Source organism: Conger conger, chromosome 8 (genome assembly GCF_963514075.1).
Source record: "Conger conger chromosome 8, fConCon1.1, whole genome shotgun sequence".
Classification (NCBI taxonomy): Eukaryota; Metazoa; Chordata; class Actinopteri; order Anguilliformes; family Congridae; genus Conger; species Conger conger.
In genome coordinates this window covers 45,033,848-45,057,364 of record NC_083767.1, presented here as the reverse complement: position 1 = coordinate 45,057,364, position 23,517 = coordinate 45,033,848, and the positions used below count along the sequence as shown (strand labels likewise).

General features: G+C 44.7%; 1 protein-coding gene and 1 long non-coding RNA gene across 2 annotated transcripts in view; one reads left to right on the top strand and one right to left on the bottom strand.

The window, feature by feature from the left end:
• exoc4 (exocyst complex component 4) overlaps positions 1–23,517 on the bottom strand; it is a 155,824-nt gene that overhangs the window by 113,779 nt on the left and 18,528 nt on the right. The window contains exons 6-8 of the mRNA XM_061253074.1: positions 22,358–22,595; positions 18,292–18,466; positions 103–248 (exon numbers count right to left, since the gene is read on the bottom strand). Of these exons, the coding sequence (XP_061109058.1) occupies positions 103–248; positions 18,292–18,466; positions 22,358–22,595 (559 nt within the window). The remainder of the gene's footprint in view (positions 1–102; positions 249–18,291; positions 18,467–22,357; positions 22,596–23,517) is intronic.
• LOC133135557 (uncharacterized) lies at positions 7,719–13,764 on the top strand. Its single transcript, XR_009709414.1, has 3 exons — positions 7,719–7,922; positions 8,672–8,750; positions 11,335–13,764. It is a non-coding gene; the product is annotated as an uncharacterized LOC133135557 (long non-coding RNA).

Genomic DNA, 23,517 nt, shown 5'->3' with positions numbered 1-23,517 from the left:
AATGCACCAGGCAAGATCAAAAGAGCACAGACCAGCATTTCAATCCAAAACTAACGCCATCTGAGATCTGGTGTGTGGTTCAGGGAGCGACCCGTCTCTTACTTGAACAGGGACTGTTTGGGGCGCTGAGGCTTCTTCTTGGAGAAGAAAGCTCCGAAGTCGCTGGTGGAGCTGGCGTAGGAGAGCTGGGCCGAGGGTTCGGCTGCGCTGCGCGAGTTCTTCACGTCCAGGTAGTCCATCAGCAGCACCTGGAGAGAGGAGAGCGCAGGTCATCGTCTGCATCGCCCAGCAACACAACAAGCACGGCGGCCATCTTTGTGCCCAGGTAGCTGAAAGGCCTGAGGCTCATGTTGGATTATGTGCAGCCAAGATGCATCTATCCCTAAACGCACATTTCAGTCCAAAATACACAGCTCTAACATTATTCTTGTGTGTGTGTGTGTGTGTGTGTGTGTGTGTGTGCATGAGAGAGATTTTCACCAAGTTTTTTTCATTTCATTATGATTTTCTCAGTACACTGCCAGTGAAACGCTGTTATACGGTAAGTGTTGAGTTATATGATAAAACTTGGATTGCGGATCCTCTGTGGAAGCAGAAAGTGAATTCCTCCGGGACACAAAACAAAGAGCCGAGACAAAAAGTGAAATCCATTACTGCGACTTCAACAGCAAACCGGCGCAGTGATGTCCCCCGCAGAACAGCACACAAGTTCATAACACGTGCAATAAAAAGGCAATTACATCGACTCCGATACTCAATAGGGGGACTAAAAAAAGTAAACTTTTTTTTTTTCAGACTGCGGAGCCTGCTTAAGCAATCGCAACTACAGTACATGTGTTACAAATTAGCCCTACATTTATAATCACTTAATAATTCAGCCCGGCAATTTACGGTTTCTATTTCTAACACACGGAGGGTGTGTGGGGGTTGGGGGGGGGACCAACGGAAATCCATCTCACTTTTAATGGCGTAATTAAACGGAGAGAGGAGGCCGGTGTGGAGAGGAACCCTCGTCTGAAACAATCCTTCACACCGCGGCGGGCGCCCAGACTTATCAGCCTGTCAGCGTATTAATTACTAATGACGATCTGATACTCTGACGGAAGGAGCAGCGTATGTAACCCCGGACTTAATTAAACGCCAGCACTCGCCTGATGAAGGGCTCCAACCTACTTAAGCCGCATTACCGGGGAAGTTACTGAACTTTTGATGCAATTACCCACACGGACAGAGCGGGAGAGATAGACGGAGAGAGGGGGAGAGGGCCAGAGAGAGAAAGAGAGAGAGAGAGAGAGAGAGAGAGAGAGAGGGAGGAAAAAAAGTGGTTTCACAGATTAAGTGCAGTTCCCTCGTTTCAAACTTCAAACCGCCAGGAGTGAGATCTGGGTGCGTGACTAGCTTTTGTAGTTGTTCTTAAAGTCGCCCATAAAGATGTCTGACATTGGTGGAGATGAAAAGTCCAGCCAAGCCCTCTCGGGGTATAATGGCGGAATCAGAGGAGCCTCCCTGTGAATATAATCAAGCATACACTCGGTGACCACTTTATTAGGTACACCTGCACGCCAGCTCATTACTGCGAATAACTAACCAGCCAATCATGTGGCAGCAACCCAATTCATAAAAGCATGAGGACATGGTCAAGAGGTTCAGTTGTTGTTCAGACCAAACATCAGAAGAAGGGAAGAAATGTGATCTAAGTGACTTTGACCTTGGAATGATTGTTGGTGCCAGACAGGGTCTCTAGACAGTCTAAACAGTCTCTAGAGCAGCACTGCTCAACTCGATGTCCTGTTGGCCGCAGTGTCTAAAGGCATTTGCTCCTACCTTGCGCTACACCACCTGATTTCTCTAATTAGTTCATCTGAGCCTAGCAGGTACAATAATGAGTGAAATCAGGTGGTGTAGCACACGGTAGGAGCAAATACCAGCAGACACTGCGGCCGGCAGGACGTCGAGTTGAGTATAGCTGCTGAAGAATTTACAGAGAATGGTGCGAAAAGCAAAAAACATCCAATGAGCAGCAGTCCGACAGGCAAAAATGCCATGTTAATGAGAGAGGTCAGAGGAGAATGGCCATACTGGTTCAAGCAGACAGGAAGGTGACAGTAACTAAAATAACCATGCATTGTTATGCAAAAGAGCATCTCTGAACACACAACATGTCAAACCTCGAAGTGGGTGAGCTACAGCAACAGAAGACGACACCGGGTCCCAATGCTGTCAGGAGAGCAGGAAACAGAGGACTGTTTCCTCTGGGAAATGGACTAACAAGCCCCAGGTATACAGCAGGGGAGACCAGGGCACAAACTAACATGGGGCATGTTGCAACATGGAAATTTTATGGTAGGTGTCATATGAGGCCAGTTAGACAAAATATAAGCTATTTCCACAGGACAAGTATCAAAGATAAAAAATGGAAACACTAAGCAATGTTGGATTCACTGACATTTGGCTTGTATTAAAACAAAGTTCTTTCAAGCCCGTTTTCCGCGACTTGTTTTCCAGGACAAGTTACGAACATCTCACTTCCACTGTTTTCGGTTGAACTGTAATTGAGAGGAAAGTCCTTGAGTTGTACTGACAGTAATCACAGCACAGACATGCGTCTTCTTTGTGGGAGACACACATTTCCTCTAATAAGCATATACACTTTTTAAATAAGCAAAGTTAGGTAGTGCCCTCGGTCTCCCCTATATTCCAGCTGGGAGCTGTATAAATTGGCTATGGTCGAGCCATCAAGTTCATTAAAATGGCAAATGAGTAGGACCTGTGCATAGATGATTCAACTGCTCCCTCTCTCCCTCTCCCTCCCTCTCATTCTCTTTCTTCTCAGAGACAAAAGATGATTGATGTATGCATGTGGAACTTGCAAATTAGTCCTACACCCTCATTACCGTCTCGCGTGTGTCTGTTCGCCAGAGCCGCAGATCTCTCTGCGTCAACAATATTAAATCTTATTAAATTCACCTTTATTCCATCAGACGGCTCATTACGGGAGGACGTTTCGCCCCGCCGACAAAAGGGGACGGGGGAGGCGGCCATCTCAATATAGCCGTCCGCTCGGCGAACCAGACTGTTATTACTGTCACCACACACACCCGCACGCCCACGCCCACGCACACGCACACGCACACGCACACGCACACAGACACACAGACACACAGACACACACGCACGCACACACAGACACACATACACATACACACATACACACACACACACACACACAGACAGACAGACACAGACACACACACAAACTCACACATACACACACACACACAAACAGACAGACACAGACACAGACACACATACACACAGACACACACACAAACTCACACATACACACACAAAACACATACACACACACAAACAGACACAGACACACAGACACACAGACACACACACACACACACACACACACACACACACACACAGAGTCTGGACCAGTGATCTGAGCTGGGCTACAGACCGTGGCGATGCTGACTCGCACTGAACACCACAAAGAAAGGCTGAAACAAACTAAAAGATTGAGGGACACTCGCTGGAAGTCGCACCACGCAACAGGAACAGGGAGCTGCCATTAGAACTGGCCATTTACTCTGGGAAAAACCACAACTGCTGCACATAGGACAGAGGTTCCTAACCCTGTTCCTGGAGATCTACCGTCCTGTAGGTTTCCACTCCGGCCACAGCAAAGGACACCTCATTCAACAGCTGGAGATCTCACTGACCTGCGAAACCTAGAGGACAGTAGATCTCCAGGAACAGTCTCCTAATTCATCCCAAATCTAAATCTATGATATGGACCTAAACACTCCACAGGCAACAGTTTTACAAATTACTCACTGACTCTACCAAACAAAGTCACTGGGCCCAGCTAAACCATTTTTCTCTCAACCAGTCTGACCAGTTGTGATGAAATTTTGGTGGGCCACCCATGGACGAAAACTTTTGAGCAACTGAAGTAAAGAAGCTTCTAAAACAAAGATGATCAATCCTCTGAAGTACTTTTGCTTCTCACCACGTATTCCGCATTCTTATCAAACCGCAGTTACACCTGCTTTCCGAATGAGAAATGTTTTAACAGCTTATAAATCTATACTCCTGACAGCTTCCACTACAGACCTGTGACAAAGTCAGACAGAAGTTTGTGTGAAATAGCTTTCTTTCCAGATAATATACTGCTGCTGTGTGTGTGTGTGTGTGTGTGTGTGTGTGTATGCTTGGGAGAAGTGAGGTGTGACTTTGCATTTGTTATTTGTACTTTGGTTTCATATTCATGTGCAGCAATTTAATATTGATGGGTTGCCCTCCGACAAAGGGGTTATGTGGTGATGGCATTTAATCTCCTTCCAAAAAATGAAAGGGCCTGATTTTCCTATGCTCCTTGTGTACAGAGCGGAGAACACTAACAGAAATGTGACGATGTTACTGATTAAAACGAACAAGTAATCCTCGAAAGATCAGCTATTGGGCTTGGAGGATGTGGGTAATTTAATGAGCTAGCATGCACACCACGGCAGCGAAAGCAGGCTCTGCACAGCCAATTAAACTAACGAATCAGATTAATTACAAGCCCCACGCTGAATGACTGAGCACTCGTGGTTCTGGGGAGAGAGGTAGATTAAGGAAGTAAAAACAGTCATGATTTCCTTCCTCCGACTCGTTCAGAGAGGCGCTTGGAAAAACCAGCAACAGAAAAGTGCCTTTATAGTTTTTGTTGTTATCTCTCCTTGGAGTTAGTGTCTGACTTGCGGATCCAGGCCGAGATATTTCTGAAACCAAGAGAGTTCAGAAAAAAGGACATGGGGAATTTCCCGGCGACTTCATAGCCACTGCGAAGGGACACATCACACCTTCATATCGCTTGGCCCCTTTTGACCCCCCCACATCCTAGACAGTTTGCTTCCCTTTCCCATCGGACTGAAAACATAAGAACACCAAGTCCAAACACTATCGCTACCAAGTCTTCACAGAAAACTGCCAACTACACCAACAATGGATTTCATAGACAACAGATATTTTTTAGACAAACCAGATGCTGAGCATCATATTTATTTAAAGTTGAAAGTTGTCAGTCTGTGCCAAGTTGAAACATCTCATGAATATTCACAACGGGACATGAGCAAGGACAATACTGGGGGCACTAGATGTTCTGCCCTTGGGCTTCCTTCTTTGTGAATATTTATCAACAAATTCCAACAGAGTACTGAAAATCACTGTTGCCAAGCAGAAATCGGTAACACAAGCACAGAGGATGGAAGGAACACAGTCGCTGATTATTCCCTCAAAATAAGTTACCCTCAACCTCATTCAGCAACCTCATAACCTCTACTTGACCAATTATGATCAGATCTTATCGGTAACCACAGATTTGTGGGCGAAACACCTACTCGGCTTCACATCCAAGGTCTGTAAGGAGACTGTTATGATAGAGATGGAACTACGTTACCTTCACACCCCATATAAAATGTCTACACCAAGTATGAGCGCCCATAAATCTTAAAAATTTAAACTGCTGCATAATTCCACACCTCTGCTGCCAGGTATCTTCACTCTGCGCAATCGACCTTCCCTTCATTAGGCTTGATTGAGCCATTAACTCATCTCTGGATTATTTTTTCTTTTCGGCATTCCTTTTTGAGAGAACAAAAACACTGTTGGAGGGAGTCTGTCAAAAAAAATTAAAAACTAGGCGTGACTTCAACTCGTTTTTACACAGCACAGCACGTTAGATAAGTATTTGCAATTAGAAGATCACAATTAGGCATTGTTTGGGTTAATTGCCATATCTTCTCAAATTTAAATCCAAAATGAAGAAAACCTTTCACAGATCAACATTTATTAATATTAACATCTCAATCAAACATAATGAATGAAAAGTTCAATGCGAGTAAAGTTCAAACAGTTCCCAGGACCGTTATATCCTGAGGTGACTATTACACGTAAGGGTGAGTGTTTTAAGAGGGGAAAAGATGTGCTACACACAGCGGTAAGTGTTTAAAGTGGGAACAGCTTCACTACAGGTGCTGCAGGGGTGAGAGTGTGTTCAGAGGGGACAGATTCATTACACGTCGAGGTGAGTCATTTCGAGAGGAACAAGCCTATCAGAGACCTGGGTGAGTGTTCTGAGGAACAGCAGGTCAGCCTGGGACGAGGGTAGTAATTTTGAGGAGGAAAAGGTCCGCTGAGGACAGGGACGGATATTTAGAAGGAGGGGTTCACCACCAGTTCCCTCAATAACAAAAGGCTAAGAACAGACCAGGTTGTTCTGGAGTGTGTGACACTGACAGAACTGGCATTTACTGAAGGGCTACGTGAGCCTGCTTTCCCTATGCAGATACGGATTCAAAGGAGAAAGGCCAGGAAATGCACTTTTCATTACTCCCACAACCGACAGGTTGCCACAGGTCACCGCTGAACAGGGCTGGACATACTTCTATTTTATTAACTATTCAACACAAAATGGCATTTTATTCCATAGGGCAGGGCAATGAAAAGTCACTCATAACCGGTATGTCATCAAACATTACATAATACCATGCACGTGCGCGCACACACACACACACACACACACACACACACACACACAATACATTACATATTGTTATACTTCCTAATTTAAATGATCTATACAAGTTTGCAGTCCTGGAAATATGCCATACATATAGCTGAAGCACCCAAATACAGTATAAAGACAGCAAAGTACAAATAGGCAGAGCTTCTTGTCTAAAAGATAAGAATACCAGTAGGGCAACAATAGATCCGCTGAACACTTCCAGACAGTCTACAGGTCTAAATCATCCTCCTCTCTTTAAACTTCTGACAACACAAGACTTCAGAGAACCGGAGAAAAGGACAGACTCAGAAACTGTTAGTACAGCAGTTTCCGTCGCAAGGAGCGCGGCCGATATGTAAATACAACTCCTCCGGAGGGATATAAAAAAAAAAGTGAAGTGTTGATCAAAATGTTAAGAGAACAACAGAAAATGTCTGCACATCGGACTTAATTAAAACAGATCATCGTCTCTCGGCTTCTCCCTGCCACTTCATTCCAGCCTCGTTTTCCCTCCAATGACAGCCGCGAGGAAGGCTGGAATATTTCTACATTAATATACACTCGTCTGCTTTGTCTTCATTAATCTGGGGGCCATCCATGATTTATTCATCACAGGTCCAGCCAGGGGCTCTCATCTGCGTTTGAGAGGATTTTGTTAAATGAAACCAGGATCTTTTTTTGAGGTTTTCAAGGATAGCCTCTATTTGTGTTACTTCTCAGTGCCACACAGGAATCAATCGTAGCAGTCAATTGAGAGAGTCTGTAATACAATTAGTGAAAAAGTTTGTCCAAATGGCAAAATCTTTATACCTGTTAGTTTGACTAGCTACGCTCCTGTGAGCCCATTGGTCACTGAATTTGAAGAGTGTATGAAACTATGCCAAGTGAAACTTATGGCTCTTAGCAAGTCATCTGTGCATATGTGTTCACTATGTGAGAAAGAACATCCTAACCTGAAATAGATACAGCCATACTCTATAAGGTTACATAAGAAGAGAAGATGGTTGATGATGCAAATGGGCCCTTGATCTCATGATTCCCATCTGGACACATTGGTTCCCTGCTGAGTATGGAGCTCTGTGCCAAGCCTAATTTTGAACATCCCAAAGGGCTTTAAACCCCCACACTGACGCATTGCGGGCCACTCTCCAGCTATGAACACCCAGAGAAAGGAGGACATCCACACAGTATTCCAACTGACCAGAGAATGAGCTTTAAGAATGGTACTGCAGCATGAAAGTTTGGACTACATCTCAAGAATTTTAAGAAATGAAGCATTAAGAAAAACACTAACTTCATCAGTGCAAGAAAATGTCCCAAATGGAGCAGAAAATGTACATACTCTTGTTCTTGTTCGTTAGAGGTGAGTAGTTTTAAGTGTCAGAATTTAGATTTCTTTAAAAAAAAATGTTTAGATAGCAAGCCACTGTAACTGGCTCATAACTACCTTATGCAATTTACTGTTCCAATTTTTTTATGTAATGGGGGGGGGCATTGAGTTGTAAATCACATTGATTGAAGGTATACATTGGCAAAGGAGAGGGACATTTACCCTATATTTACCTCTACGTATCAGCCTATCAGTCTTCCTGTTTTGTGATATAGAACTGGCAAGCTAACTACAACGTCCGCTCTATTATAGAGCGAGCGAGCGTTCAATCGATAGCTTTAAAAAGAAGCATGCTTGGAAACATCCAACAACTGAAGCCATTCTTAACATGTTGTCATGTTGGCTTGTTCGCAAAAAATATTTATCAATTAGCTAGCATGGTATTTTCACTCAATTATCATAAACAATTCATTTTACTTCAAGTCAGTTTAGAAGCCAGTTTAGAAGCCACTGAATCATAAATGGCAAGACACTGCTAATTGACATTAATATAACAGTCAAACCAGCAAATTACAAAGTATTAATGCTTTGAAGCTAATTGCACAGGCTAGATACATTAGCCCCTCAGATATCTCCCTGAATTCTAAGCTTGTCTTGGCTTCCATCAAAATTCAGTGAGAACAGCAATAAAGCTATACTGAGACACTTTCTGAATATAAAGTTATGCAGGAGAAATCTGTCAGGTAGTAAAAGCAATTAAAGGTATTTTTCTTGATCCACAGAGCTGTAACAGGAGACACATACCCACTTCAGTACAACTGAAGCAGTGAAAAATCACCCAGTTAAGAGCAGCAATGACGCGTAAGTTAATACAACGCCTATACCTGAAATTAACTAGACACAGCACAACGCCGTCCCCTGAAGTGTTAAAACTCAGACCATGAATCATTCCCAGACATGCTGACCAGTATCCTTTGGGTAAGTGAAGGCAGGCCGCTTGGTATTGATCACAGTTTTTCCCCTGAATTAATTCAGAGTCCACTATGAAAGAAGAGACTAATTAATCCTTCTGATGTGCCACCTTTGTCACAGTAACAGAAAGAGGATCCCAGGGGTGGGGGGGACTGAAACAGGGGCTCTTCAGATGTGCGTCTCCAAGTCGCACGCCTTTTTCACCGTGACCAAGCACCTCTGAAAACAGTTGAGCCCCGTTCTCTCAACTTCAGCTCCCAGCTTTGTGCCAACATGTCCCATGGGATGAGCAAAAGGCACTGATGAGAGGGGCCACCAAAGCCCAAAAGGTTGCCCAAATTTTTGAGCAGCCAGCCAGGCGAGAAAAGCAGCAAGCTAGGGGTGATTGCGCTGGGGAGACAAATTGTTCTGATGACATCAGAATGAATTAGCAAACCTGAAATAACGGTTTAAATGTATGCAGCCTACCACAAGGATTTGTAGTCAGCCATTCAGCCCACAGCGGATGCTTAAGAAATGCTCCTTGAAAACTATTAATTTTTTATTGCTTTTTGACCATTTTAAATCTTCGGATTGTGAAAAACCATTCCGGACGGTGACATGGTTCTTCAGTTCCTAAATACTAAAGATTTGAAATTTTGGATATCCATAGAAGGGGACACAACTGGAGCATACCTCCCAGAGCAGTCGGTGGGCACAGGTAGACGACACTCTGTTCTACGAGCTAGCATGGCATCCAGCAGGCCTTCTCGTAAACAACAGAACAAGAACCCGATGACTGCACCAGTCTATCACCAGGAGGTTCAACATTTCCCAAAAACATGTTCCAGCTAACATCAGAAGGCTATTCTCTTATTCAAATAAGACTAAGGGAATGGAGCTCCAAACTGCTAAAACAAGAAATCCAATTGATGATAAATGAAAGATGCAGACTTGTACATCCCAAACACTCAATGTATAATTTTGAATATTAGAGAATTTTGCCCACCAATTCTCAGCAGCAAAAAAAAACAAAAGTACAAAGAATCTTTGGTTCAGAGATTTTACACTGCAGTCCTCAATGATGAGAACTTACTGAATCGGGGAGGTGGGTGTTCATCTTGTTTGCTTCAATTTTCAGCAATCATTTAAATTGCTTTTCACTGGTATCATACAGGCTTTACAGCAATTAGATATTCACACATTCTTGTTTAGTTTATTTGTATAATAATTCATATTGCTTACATAATCTGAAGTGATGCAGCTTCAGAGCATGTAATTAAGTGGTACAGAGAGGAATTTATAAAGACAGCAAAAGAAACAAATTCTGTAATAAATTACAGCTAAAACATTCGGGGAATCCATAAAAAGGACTGTGTTCCTATATGCCTGTTATAACATTGCAAGTACTCAAAAAAGCACCAGCAGAAAGCAAAGGCAACTGCACCAACAGGAGTGAGATTTGTTTTGTTTTTTATTTATTTATTTTAATTTTATTTTTTTCCAGGAGTGAGATTTCCCACAATGCACCACTAACTGCAGCGCTCGGTGCAGTCTGAGTCAAACTGTTATCTACACCCATTTCACAGCCAAAACCACAGATTTTTTGTGTTTAGTTTTTATTCTTTTGGGGGGGGGCTCTGCAATACGACCTCACTTTTCAATTTCTGGTTCATTCGCGATTGTTTGTTAATTCGCGACAGGATTATTAATTATTATTGTCAGTTTATGCAAAAGGACCTCAAAATGGGATTCTCACAGACGGCAGCAAGTTACCGTTCGCTATCCGCATGGATTCTTTAACATAACCTGAAACCTGTCGGTAATTGGCTGCGGTCAATTTAAAAGCCTTGCAAAGTGTAAACCTGGTAACAAGGGCAGCTGACACGGATACAAGAGGACAACACCAACACGTCAGCCAAGCAAGACAGTGGATCTTCTGTAAACGATTCACCATTAGTATACAGATTAGAGCTTGCAATACTTTATGTTACTTCCTTGTATAGAGACAAATATTTGTCAAAGCCACTAACGACGTTACTTTAATAAAAATCATTCATGTGAAATTATTCTATGAATTGAGATATTAATTTGGTTTAAGAAATACTGAAGAGGTCAATTTGTTGGTCATTCAGCATTTCTCGTCTGTGGCTTGACGGTTCTTTTTTTAGTCATTATTATTCCTTCAGCAGTGTTTCTGCACGAAATTAAAATGAATCCCTCGTAAGATGACAGGCAGGTTTCCAATTAATGCTACAGAATCAGTGCTTGCTAACCTTCCAAAACACCTCTGAGCAAAACCAGCTTTTTTCGCTGTATTTCAACATTTGAAGTCAACTCGCAGACAAGACCCATTTACCAAGTAAAACACTCCGAATACAGAATGAAGCCTATTTGTATTTACTTATCTACATTTATATTTATCCAGCAATTATGATTGATTGTAGAAAATGTCAAACATCAAGATAGAAAGTAACGCTGCAATGTGGGACAGATCTTCAGAAGACCGGCTCTGTGGAGTGGACAGGCGAACGAGACGACAGAACGTCAAAGTCAGGACACGAACAAGCAAGACAAGCCGACTGCATGGAAGAGTCGACAACGTGATCTTAGACTGAGGGATGGAGCGCCTCTTACAGAGCTGGAAGCCCTCGTCAGGACACTGGGAGATCGATTCGTAGGGAGATGATACGGCTCATGACTAAGCTGCCGTCTCACTCTGATCACACTGTCGCTTCCGCTTTCTCTCTCACGCTTTCTCTCTCTCTCTCCCTTCATTTCTCTTTCCCTCCCTTTCTCTCTCCTCCCTCGTCTCGTGATTGCTTTGCGCTGGTAGCGAGTTTTGCTGTGCGATATGGTCCACTGTACTGTTTCGCATCGTTTGTTATCTTATTCACTGCAGCCTTCTCGGACAGATGATCTCAATGGAACTCACCTGATTAAACAAAAGTTTAAAAAAATACAAAAATCTATAAAATTTAAAAACATTTATGAACAGAACATGACATTTTACTCCTCTGAAGTGCAAGCCTCCTTCATCTGCAGCTCCTGTGAATCATCGCCAGAGGACCAGGGACAGGTTCTCCCTGACGGATGGTTCACAAAGGCCTGGTCCCTGAGCAGAGAACTGTGTGGGAGGGCCTCTTTCAGATGTACCGCTGAAGCTTAATGAGTCTTTTACTGGGTTCTGAATGCTGCCCGTTGATTACAAGTGAATAAACTGGGTTCTCTCCAAATGCCTTCTGACCGCAAGCAATTACTGTCACCCTCAAATGTGAGGGGTGTCGGTGTGTAGTAAAGTTCCCTGTAGGATGATATGATACGAGGATATGAGATTAACAAATTCACACATATATACTGCCAAAAATGCTTATGCACAGTTCAAATGTTGGATACATTAACACCCCCATTTGAAATGGTTGAACAACAAATATCCAGTTGTATTACAAAAGTATTACAAAAATGGTCACTGGACACTAATTGCTATAACATAGAGAACCACACTACAATGCAATATTATTTTTTTTATTACATTATTTCATTGGCTAGGTCAGAAAGACACAGTTGATACCTTTATTTAATATCAATAAAACCAATTCCAAAATAGATGTAAACAAACGGATGAATTATTTAAAGACAGGATAAAATTGGCGATGCTAGGAGATATAAATTAAATAAATTATATAAATTAAACGTTCTGATACTGCTCGGAAGCTTAAATAAGAATTGATGACAAGACTATTTTGCTGAAGGGTGTTAAATTCACACAGTATTCAGTATGTCAGGAGCCACACAGTGTGTGGTGAATCGATGGCCTCAGCGTTCCAGGATTAATGCTCGCTCACCATCACACTACGACATGAAAATGCATTTTAATTAAAGCGTTCATGAAATAAAACATTGCAGCGAATGCATCTATGCAAGACTGACAAATTTAGCTAAAAATACCATCTCCGTCTGTGGCCAATAAGTGCACACGAAGCCTCCAGAAATAAACCGACTGACGTTGGTAAAACGAGCTATAGCCATAACTGTATCGGACAGGGTGTGTTTGCACTGAAACCCTGTGTCCTCCCTGTACTTGTGTAGTGTGTGTTAATGTGTTCAGCTGTGTGTCTGCCGGCCCCTAGAACCGAATCTCCACAGAGGAAATGACTCAGTTTCCAGGCAGTCAACACAGCCCGACGACGGGACAGCCTGATCAAACGGAGCTCTCAAAGTGGATCAAGTCTGACCAAGGGAGGTGTCAAACCGGATCAAGGGTTCAATTTAATGTGCGTTTGCATATGGATGGTTCCTACACGCCTCCTTTCAGATGCGGGGGCATCGCTTTGAATGTGAAACGGTTATAAATCACACCGAGAAAGGCTTGAAGTGGTGTTCATTTAACATGTAAATCTACTCAAAAGTGTGCTCTGCATTGATTACCAATACCGTCCTTCTTGACCGGGCCCCTCACAAGCAATTCCTAGCAGTGGTCAGAAATGCCACGTTTTCAGCCAATAAATCTCATTCTCCTCAGGATGTTGCATGATATTGCGTTATGTTGATAAAATGAAAAGGCAGTCTCCAGCTGGTGTGAATTACGGAGGATATGAGGGAATGGAGGGGGTGTCAAGGCTGTTGGGTTGGCATCACAGCAAGGCTCTAGGGCAGAGAAGCTGGATCGCTGCTTGCTCCAGGGTCTGATTCAAGCTACACAGCTGTACGGGAATTTCCTTTGCTGACAACATCTGCATTGCATCTTACTTTGAATGAAAGTTTGTGCATTCTTAGTTAAAGCTCATCAAGTCCAGGACAGTCTTCTTGAAAAGATCCTCTTTTATAACCCGTTTAAAAATCAATCTGTTACTGTCACTTTGCTTTGCATTTTCTATTACGCGCATTTTTCTCAATTATTTTGCCCTAGTTTAAAATTTCTGAAAAGCACTACAATAAAGTAATCTGATCATTAATAATGCAAGGCATTCAATGTGTCATATTTTCATTGTCAATGTAAATCAGATTGGAATGGATTGAAGTGTGAATTCACTTCAGAAACTGAAAAACACATTGTGAAAGCAGATGGGCTGGATGTGTGGGTATTCCTGTGTAAGTGCTGATCTTCATACAGGCCTGCGACAGTGCGGCACATGAAAACCAACCATGGTACGGGCGTTTCAGCGCCTTGTCAAGCCCATGTTTGAGCATGTTTGAGATGTCTGAAGTGAGCGTAGAACAGTGAGCGAGACGTATGACTGAAAAGACTACGCTCACACGCTCACATCTCACTGCGCATGGAGAAGAGAGGGGGTGGGAACAGTAGTCCCATCACTGAGAATTAGCCACGGCTGATTATCAGGCAAAGCGTGGTCTGCCAAGCGTGATTTGTCACCCACGCTTAAAAAAAAAAAAAAAAACGCTTTCAAAAAGATAAAATCGGGCGGGAAACAATAACATGAGTGAGTGAGAAAGAAAAGCTCATTTCACATAATGAGTATTCTAATCAAGAGATTACATTATCTCGCATCTCGGCGACGGGAGATAGGAGAGCCCCTGGCAACCGTGGCTTGGCAACGCACGGGCTACAACTACGCCTTTCAACATGGTAACTGGCTACATATGTTCCATTAACAGTGTGCTCCACGGCTCAATACAGCACCCAAATGTGAGGTGGCTATACTGCAATCACAGGTGAGGTCTTTCAGTACCTACACGGAAAGGAGGGGCTTTGCATATGCGTGTGTGGTGTGTCTGTCTGTCTGCGTGTGTGCGCATGCGTGACTGCGTGTGTCTGTCTGTATATGTGTCTGTCTGTCTGTCTGTCTGTGTGTCTGTGTGTCTGTACCTGTGTGTCTGTTCGTCTATGTGTGTGTATGCATGCATTTTGAACAGATTCAACAGCTTCAGCAACCTTCACCTAAAAAGTCCCCTCGTCACTCTAAACACTTCAGACACCGCTGCGTCCATCAGACCAGCACAGAGCCGCACGGAACGTTCTACACAAGAAGCCTCTCAAAGGCCGCAAAGCACAATAAGGAAAGGTCGCTTTCGAACCTCCGCAGGCCATTAGAGCGCCGGTCGCTAAAAGCCCGTCATCTCCTGTGACTCTTTAGCCCCTGGCTAAAAGAGCCACCACACAGCCAATCAGGAGGCCTTCACCCATACAAATGGACGATCAACGAGGCTGACCGCGCGCGGTCGATGGCTGCCGTGTGCAAGGCAAGGCCACGAGCGGTGAACTGCATGTTGGGTAAGTGCCCTGTGTGGCCCTGGGAACAGGCGGGGCCATTTCAGCACGAGTGCTCTGGAGAATAATAAAATACAACATGGCTGACGGGTGGACAGAGGCCACACTCCAGAGTCCAGGAGGGGCCAGCACCCCGTTACGGAGAAACAAGCACCCCATTTACTTCATCGCGGCTTCCAACACCCACACACTCCCACCTGTCACACTCTGTCTTTTGCTCTTTTCAGTCTCTCCTCAGTCTGTTTCTCTCTATCCATCTCCGACTCCATCTCTCGATCTGTCAATTACAGTACAATTTACAGTTCGATGGCGCATCATTGGGATGTCGTTAGAAAGCAATTTGGAAAAGTGAAGAAAAACAATGGATCTGACATCTGCAATGACTATCTCAGGGGGAGTGGAAGAACAAAGTGGCGCTAATTGTGGAATTGCGACAATTAATGGTGAGAAATAAACAGACCCGGTATCGCTGACTATTCCTGGTGGTGGCATCTTGGTTGCCGTCACTGGGACCTCAAAACTGGTTCATCTTTTCAGTGTAGGGAAACGTAGTGCGTTTTTAAATCAGGTTTGTTTTGTTGAAAGGGCTCCTGAATGTTGAGCATTCACTGCAGCGCAGGAAGATGAGACTCTCTGCCTCTCTCACACGCTCGCTCGCTCTGTTTTACTCCACTCTGATCCTTTCAAAGAAAACGAAGGAAGAAAAGCATATTACTGCAGCTTGTAGAGTAAAGAGGAGAAGAAAGAGCGAGGGAGGATGAGGGGGAGGAAGAGAGAGGGAAGAGGGAGGGAGAAGGAGAGGGACAGGGTGAGGGAGAGACGGAGAGCGACAGAAAGTGAGAGAGCGAGGGAGAGAGTGAAAAGGAGAGAGGAGAGGGGAGAGAGTGAAAAGGAGAGAGGAGAGGGGAGAGAGTGAAAAGGAGAGAGGAGAGGGGAGAGAGTGAAAAGGAGAGAGGAGAGGGAGAGAGTGAAAAGGAGAGTGGAGGGGGAGAGAGTGGTAGAAGGAGAGAGAGCGAGAGAGCGAGGTTTGGGGAAAGCTTGGACCCATGTGACAGGGGACAGGCGCTCGGTGCGATCAGCTGATAGTGGAGATGAAGCTGCACTCATTGGTATGCAGACACACCGCACTGTGCCACTGTGAGAAGCAGCCCACATCAGAGCTGTCAATCACACAGCTGTCCCTGTCACCGTTCCCCTCCGGAGGCGTGACTTCGGGAGGCGGGGGACTCGCAGGCCGACCGGAGGAAGCTCAGCGGGCAGGGTTAATTAAAGCCCTTCCGCCCCAAACACCGCTAATGCTAATTAAGCTGAAGAATCCCATCCACAAGCTCTAATATTCAACAACCAGAGGACCAAACACCGCTAATGCTAATTCTGCTGAAGAATCCCATCCACAAGCGCTAATATTCAACAACCAGAGGACCAAACACCGCGAATGCTAATTCTGCTGAAGAATCCCATCCACGAGCGCTAATATTCAACAACCAGAGGACCAAACACCGCTAATGCTAATTCTACCAGAGGATCCCATCCATGAGTACTAATATTAAACAACCAGAGGACCCGCAAACAGAGATCAGGGAAAGCAAGGAGACAGTCGCTCCCGTAAATGACATTCCTTCAATCACCCGCCAACTCATTTAACATTCCTGCCTGAGAAAACCAAGAGTGCAGGCACCAAAAGAGGGCGCTCTTTTCTCCAGTTCCTATGTTCCAGCACAGTGAGGAGGATGCTACCCAGGAAGGTGCAGTCCTTCCGCGGAGAGGTCTTGACCAGCTGATCTCATTAAAGGGTCCCAAGTTTAAAAAAATGGCTCTCAACATCTGTCGTGCTAATTGTCCTCTATATCTAACGAGTGACACAGTCCCCTCCATTCCCTACTCAGCCCGACACTTCTGACACTGTGAAGGAGAACTGCGCTTTTTTCGATGACTTTCACAGTGTTTAAAGGCAAATATAAAAGCAGTGAGATGCAGGCAGGCCGTGTTCCTGAAAGTCTTTCTGGATGAGCACGCCAGCCAAAATACATTTAAGAACTATAAAAAAATAATAATAATAATATGTTTTAAAAAAAAAGAAAAACATAAAAAAATTCTAAAAACTTTGGTCAGGAGAAGGTAAGGTAGTCTGCTGAAAAAATACATTCCAAGACCTCAACTGTCTTTAAATAACATCCCCAATCGAGCAACAAATAATAAAGGTTGGTAAACTAAACTGACAGCTGATGACTGACTGCTGCTAAATGATAACCGCACACAGGGCCTCCTGTGAAATCCCAGGGCTCTACCAGTATACCGCCTTCCTCCCTGTTCGCCAGAATCTGAACCTTAACGAATCGGAACAGAGCAACTGCACACCGAGACACACTGCCCTGGGGGCAAACTCGCCGGTTCATTCCGGAAGAAAGGCGAGTGTGTAAGCCAGTAAAAGACTGAAAATAAGTGAACGCTCTGGAGGTTTTACAGTTGCGTAGCTTTATCTTTCACAATGCTATATATAAATACGCATTATGGCGGACAGCTGGAGATGGGAGGGTGTTTAGAGTGAGGTGCCACTGGGATCTGACACGAGTCACACCAACACCTGTTCACCGCACTACAGTCAGGTAAGAAACCATAAGCGCCAGGAACAAACTCGCTGTAATTACCGCTCTGAAATTATACACACAAATGCAGACCGCTGATGTTCTTCCATGGATTGAGCAGGGAAGATCTACAGAGCTGAATAAAGTGAGCATGAGAAAACGATAAGGCATTATTCCGCCAGCCCTCTGGAATGGGAGGGGAAGAGAATGATGGGTTTATTCAGTTTCACAGACACAGATTAAGCCTACACTGCAAAACCATCTGTCTGTAAGTATTTTAATCTTGTAATGAGTTTTTTTTTTTTTTAATCACTGAAGTAGAAACTATTTGCTGGTTTTAAGTAATTTTTTTTTACCCCATTGGCAAATCTTGAAATGAGTTAAACTGGCTCACCTCATTGGCAATAATTTTGTCTTATTTAGCAAAAAAAGTAATATGAGCAATAATGTAAGTGTAAATATAAGAGTACATTCTTGTTCAGATTGAAGTCACAAAAACTGCACCGTAAGCCGTGGAACCGGCAGAGAGAGAGAGAATCGGCAAGAGCCGTTTCCAGAACATTCCTTGTTGAGGCTTCAACAACTCCATTCCTTGGAGAGGCTTGTTAGCGCAGCGGCGTCTCGTGGGAAGTCTCACCTGGAGGACAGCCTGGATCTTGGCAGACACGTCAGCCTGCTCGTACAGCTTGATGCCTTCCTGGGTGCCGCTGGGGGACACCACGATCTGCTGCAGGTGGGCCAGCACCACGCTGTGGGCACTCGCCACCGCGTTGAACTTGTCAAACAGCAGCTCCAGCAGTTCCAGCAGCAGCCTGCAGAGGGCAGCAGAGAGCGATGGTGAGGACGACGGCTTCAAACTGAGATGTTTCTGCAGAAGACCAACTCGTTATAACTTCTTAATTCAGGATACGCTGCCAACAATAACAGAATAAAACATAAACACCGCCATGCTGGACCACAGTGGGCCCACTTCTTAAGACAGCTTCTGAGGTGACCATGTTTATGCTAAACTTTATGACCGTAGAAGGTGTGTGTCATTAGATGTTTGAATGCAGGTTCTCGCGCGTTTCTCACTGAGCAGAACTGCCAAAAACCGGCAGAAAGACCAGGGCCTTGGGCAGAGTGGCTCTGAAAGGGAGGGGGGGTGGAAACCTGGGCCGGGGGCAGAGTGTGCAAGCTCTCACATCACTTATTTATGGATCCCTGACCTTTCAGTCAATGAAAGGGAATCAGGCACAATGACTGGCACCATGAAGACAAACAAACAAACAAACAAACAAACACACTCGCACACATATGAGGAATAATACACCCGTGCACACACGCACACAGACACACACAGACACACACAGACACACACAGCAATACCTGGGCCAGCCCAGCGGAGGTTTTTAATGAGGACCGGTGGGGGCGGTGATGGAGACGGACAGACAGGTCTAAAACAGAGGGTCAGACGGACGGAGCAGTCAGCCCAGGGGAGACAGGAAGCACGCGATTCCTGGACTGAGACGCTCGGACCGCGGTGTTCATCTTCAAGTCTGGCTCTCTCTGTCCGTCTCACTCCAGCACTCTCCCTACATTCATTTCTCATAAATGAATTTCTCTCCAAGGGTATGTCTGAGCGCGCCTGTGAGCACACTGCAGCATTTAGCTAATGGAGGAGAGCTGAAGCAACATGGAAGTATGTGGGGCAGAGCCGTGCATCTGCCTGATAAGGGAGACGGACACCAAATCGCCCCAGTGTACACGGGCCCACCAGACTTCCCACATTTCCAAACCTCTCACAGTTATCAGTTCAGCCATTTTGCGTCATGAGGCTGTAGTTGCCGTCGATGACGCTGGTCTGTCTCATGAACTGTATATTTAGTCACAGCGAAACATCACTGTCAAATTCACCACTGTTCACTGTACATGAGTTGATACCTAAGGCTGTCAAAGTGGGAATGTTTTTTCCCCCAAAATTGTTAATATTGTATTTGGAAAGAGACCCAGTCATCAGTTCGACCACAAAAAAAAGAAAAAATGAACGGAAGCTTCTGCCCCTGTTAGCCGTCTCCAGGCTGGCGAGCGTCTCAGAGAGAACTTACTGGAACGTTTCAGCGCCAGTGTTTTTGCCCCAACAAGAGAGAATAATTACGGCAACTTAACAAGGCTTAAAAGCTCCAGATAAAAAGCTGTGAGCTCTATAGTAATGGCATCTGTAACTCCGGCATTCCAATTAGAGCATGTGGAACCTCTGGAGAAGGCAGTTACGCCTCTCTGGCGAAGACGTAATTCCGCTAAAAGCCGTGTAATTGCCCCCCCCCCCCCCCCCCTCCCGCTCATTCGTCAAATGCATGAGAAAGGCAGGGCTGCTGCCACGGCGACCTCCTCCGACTCCGCCCCGCTCCGAGAACGCTCTGACGCCGGGCGCTGTTTTTCCGTTACCAGGCGGGATCGTTCTCCTGCTTCCTTGATTACGGCCTTCTTATCACACACGCGGGCCGTGTGTGCAAAAAAGCAGATGCAACACGCACCGCGGTCTGAGAGACAGAGCGATAACAATGTCATCTGCTTCTGTTCACAGCTCACCATTATTTTTTTTCTTTATTTATTTTTTTATTTTTTCAATCAACGATTCGGCATAGAACATTGCCAAGGCCTTTTCTACGGGAGCGACCGAGCCAAAGACAAAAAGCAACGTTTGGGAAACACTCAAGGAATGTCACAAGCATTTGGTCAGCCTTTGCCCCAGGCACTTTCGTGACGTTTTGATTTGATAAGCAACCAAACACGCTTCCTGGCTCCCAATTTTCATATACTATAGGAAGTTTTCATCACACAAATTCTCCCAAAATTAATTTGGAGGGTGGAAAGGGGTTTGGAGAAGGAAGCTCATGTCATTTCTCAAACTAGAAATTTGTGCAAAATCCCCACATCTGCAAAAGGATGACTAGTCAGGTGAAACCACAGTCCCAGACTAAGTCGTATGAACCGATGAGCCATGTCTTTACATATAAAGCTGAAAAGTGACAGAGAAATCAATACAGGAAATGCTTAAAAGGACAAACGGTCTTTGAAATTCTCTTATCACCTCTGCAGTGCCATCACAGTGGCACAATCTTTCATCTGCATTATGCAAGACTGCCTCCCTATCTGTGAAGGGGTTACCATAGCAACAGTCTCCTACATTAACTTTTGCACCAAAAAAACAAAAAGAAAACACACACACACATACACACACGTACCCGTGCTTACACACAGGCATACACAAACACACATTCACACACATGCACAATCAGCTTAAAACAGAAATCACAGATGGTGATACTTGAGAACGATTTAGATGTTTGGCCTTTTATGCTGAGGTAATACAAAAAAAAGCTTGCATAGAACAAGCCAAAACTATTACAGTAGAGACTTTATCTAGGTCTTGAATCCATCCAGGCAGGTGTGTGTGCGTGCGTGTGTGTGTGTGCGCGTGTGTGTGTGTGTGTGTGTGCGTGTGTCCAAATTCCTTCGGCTGACAGCCCACGACGGACAGGCAAGACCAGCTAACTCCGGCTAATGGCCAGGTGCAGTTTTAGAATTGCATTACCCACAATCCCCCTGTGAGAGCAGCCTGTGTGACAGCCCACCTCAGCATTTACATGCCTGCACTCACTGGAGGAAAGCCTGGTGATGAGATAAAAGCGTGGAGCGTAAAGCCAGGGAAGAAAGATTGGTCCGGGTACGGAGTAATTGCTCTCCAAAGTGCTCTCATTATTGTGCTTTTATTCTCCTCCTTTACTTCTGATTCAAAAAGAAACAGGCTGTAACCTTTGCAAATCATCTTTTGGAGGTTTCTTTACATGACGGCGTCGAAAGTGTGATACCAAAACAGCGGGTAATCAAAGTAAATGTACAGAGCACAAGTCTTTCTCCAGGAATAATTCAGAGAAAAACATGGCTGCAACTATGCAAAAAACTAAATAGATGACAGTTACAGAGACATTTAGTTTTGCATTTTTTAAAATAACGGTTTAAAATTGGTCCCCAGATATCATATTTGGGGGTGCCAGATAGCTCACTGTGTTAACACAAGTGGGTCCCACAGCCTGGCACCGAATTCAGACCGTCCCAGTGCCCCCTCTGGGTGGCGTGTGATTGGCTGTAGCATTGCCCGGGGAGGGAGGGTGGGATGAGTGAGTCTCACTGCTCACCAGCAACCCCTTCTGGTCATGGATCACAGTTTGCGAACACAAGAGATGCACAAAGTGTTGACATCTCCAACTCGATGCCTGAGAAAGCGTCACTGGAGAACTGAGCAGTTAGTCACCATCCGGCGTTTTGGAGGAGCACATTCTTATCTGAGCTCTGGACCTGCTCAGTTCCTATTAATCCTGTATATTTATGCAAGTATACAATCAGCAGAGGGGGAAAGTCTAAGCTCAGTAAGTAAAAGTCCAGGATTTATTAATTAGCAATTCTTCAACCAGGTGGTAGAGCTAATTAGTGAAATCAGTTGGCTGGCAGGACCTTTACTTTCTGACCACTGGACTTTCCACAGATACAAGTACGTACAGAAGAACCTAAAGAGATCTCAACAGGCAGAAATAAGAGCTAAAAGTTTCAAGGTTTTCACAAGACAATTACACACAAATTATGCACTCTGTGTAGGACAGAGCTGAACTGAAGACCCCTCCCTTAGCCCCACCTCCCACCCATGTGACCCCACGGCTGACCTGGGCTGGTTGTCCTGAGACAGGCTCTCTCCTCTCTGGTAGGCGTGGTCAGCGATCTGGGTGGTTGACCTCTTGACGATCTGCTTGAGTTCGGGTTCCAGGCGCTCCAGGATAGCTTTGATGGTTTCTGGAACCTTCTTCAGCTTGGCCAGACCCTTGATGAGGATGCCCATGAACTCTCCGCTGTTCTCCTCGGGGTCTACCTCCAGGTCCTCCCTCGTCTCCTGCAGCTCCCGCACTGCAAAACCACCGTCCCCACAACAACCGTTAGCGACAAGGCATGGGCAGGGGTCCGGTTTGGCTCAATAATCTGGAACAGTGTTCGGGCACCCGTGGAAAATAAATTAATAATTGCACTTGAAAAATAACGACCGTCCAGCGAATGTTTTGTATGCGCCAGTCTAGTGTGTGTTCCTCTAATGCAGGGGTCCTGGCACACTATAGTTAGCAACAAAGGCTAGCTAGCCACCGTCTTTATTTGGCTTCACAAACTGAAAAATATGGACAAAGACAACAAAAAGCACATTGGCTTTAACATCTTGCAATAACAGTTCACAGCATTCACTCTCAAACATTCAACTAGCTAACAGGTCAGTCCTTTGCACCACGGCTATTCTCAGATGAAATAGCAGACTAGCATACTAATTCGGCCAAAATGGACTTGCATGTGCACGTGGTAGATGACTAGGACCTGGAAGGTTGGCGGTTCAGGCCCCGCTGTAGCCACGATAAGATCCACACAGCTGTTGGGCCCTTAAGCAAGGCCCAATAAAAGTGTCAGCTAAATAACTATAATGTAATGTCATGTAATGCAGTGTTTTGCAAGCAGATCGTTTATTATGAAAATAATTTATGATGCACAAATATGAATATTTAATTTCAATTAAACAAGTCGATAAGTATTGATTTATTAAGTATTTGTTAAGTATTTGATCTATAAATGGCCTCTGCTTTAATTGGTATCATCATCATCATCATAAACATCATTTCCTGCAGCTCCCACACTGCAGCAATAAATAAATAAATAAATAAATAAATAAATAAATAAATAAATAAATAAATAAATCCCCATGACGACCAGCAGGAGTACCATCATCCCCTGCTGCAGCGATGCAACAACGTCACCATAACCGTGGCAACCAACGTCATCTCCTGCAGCT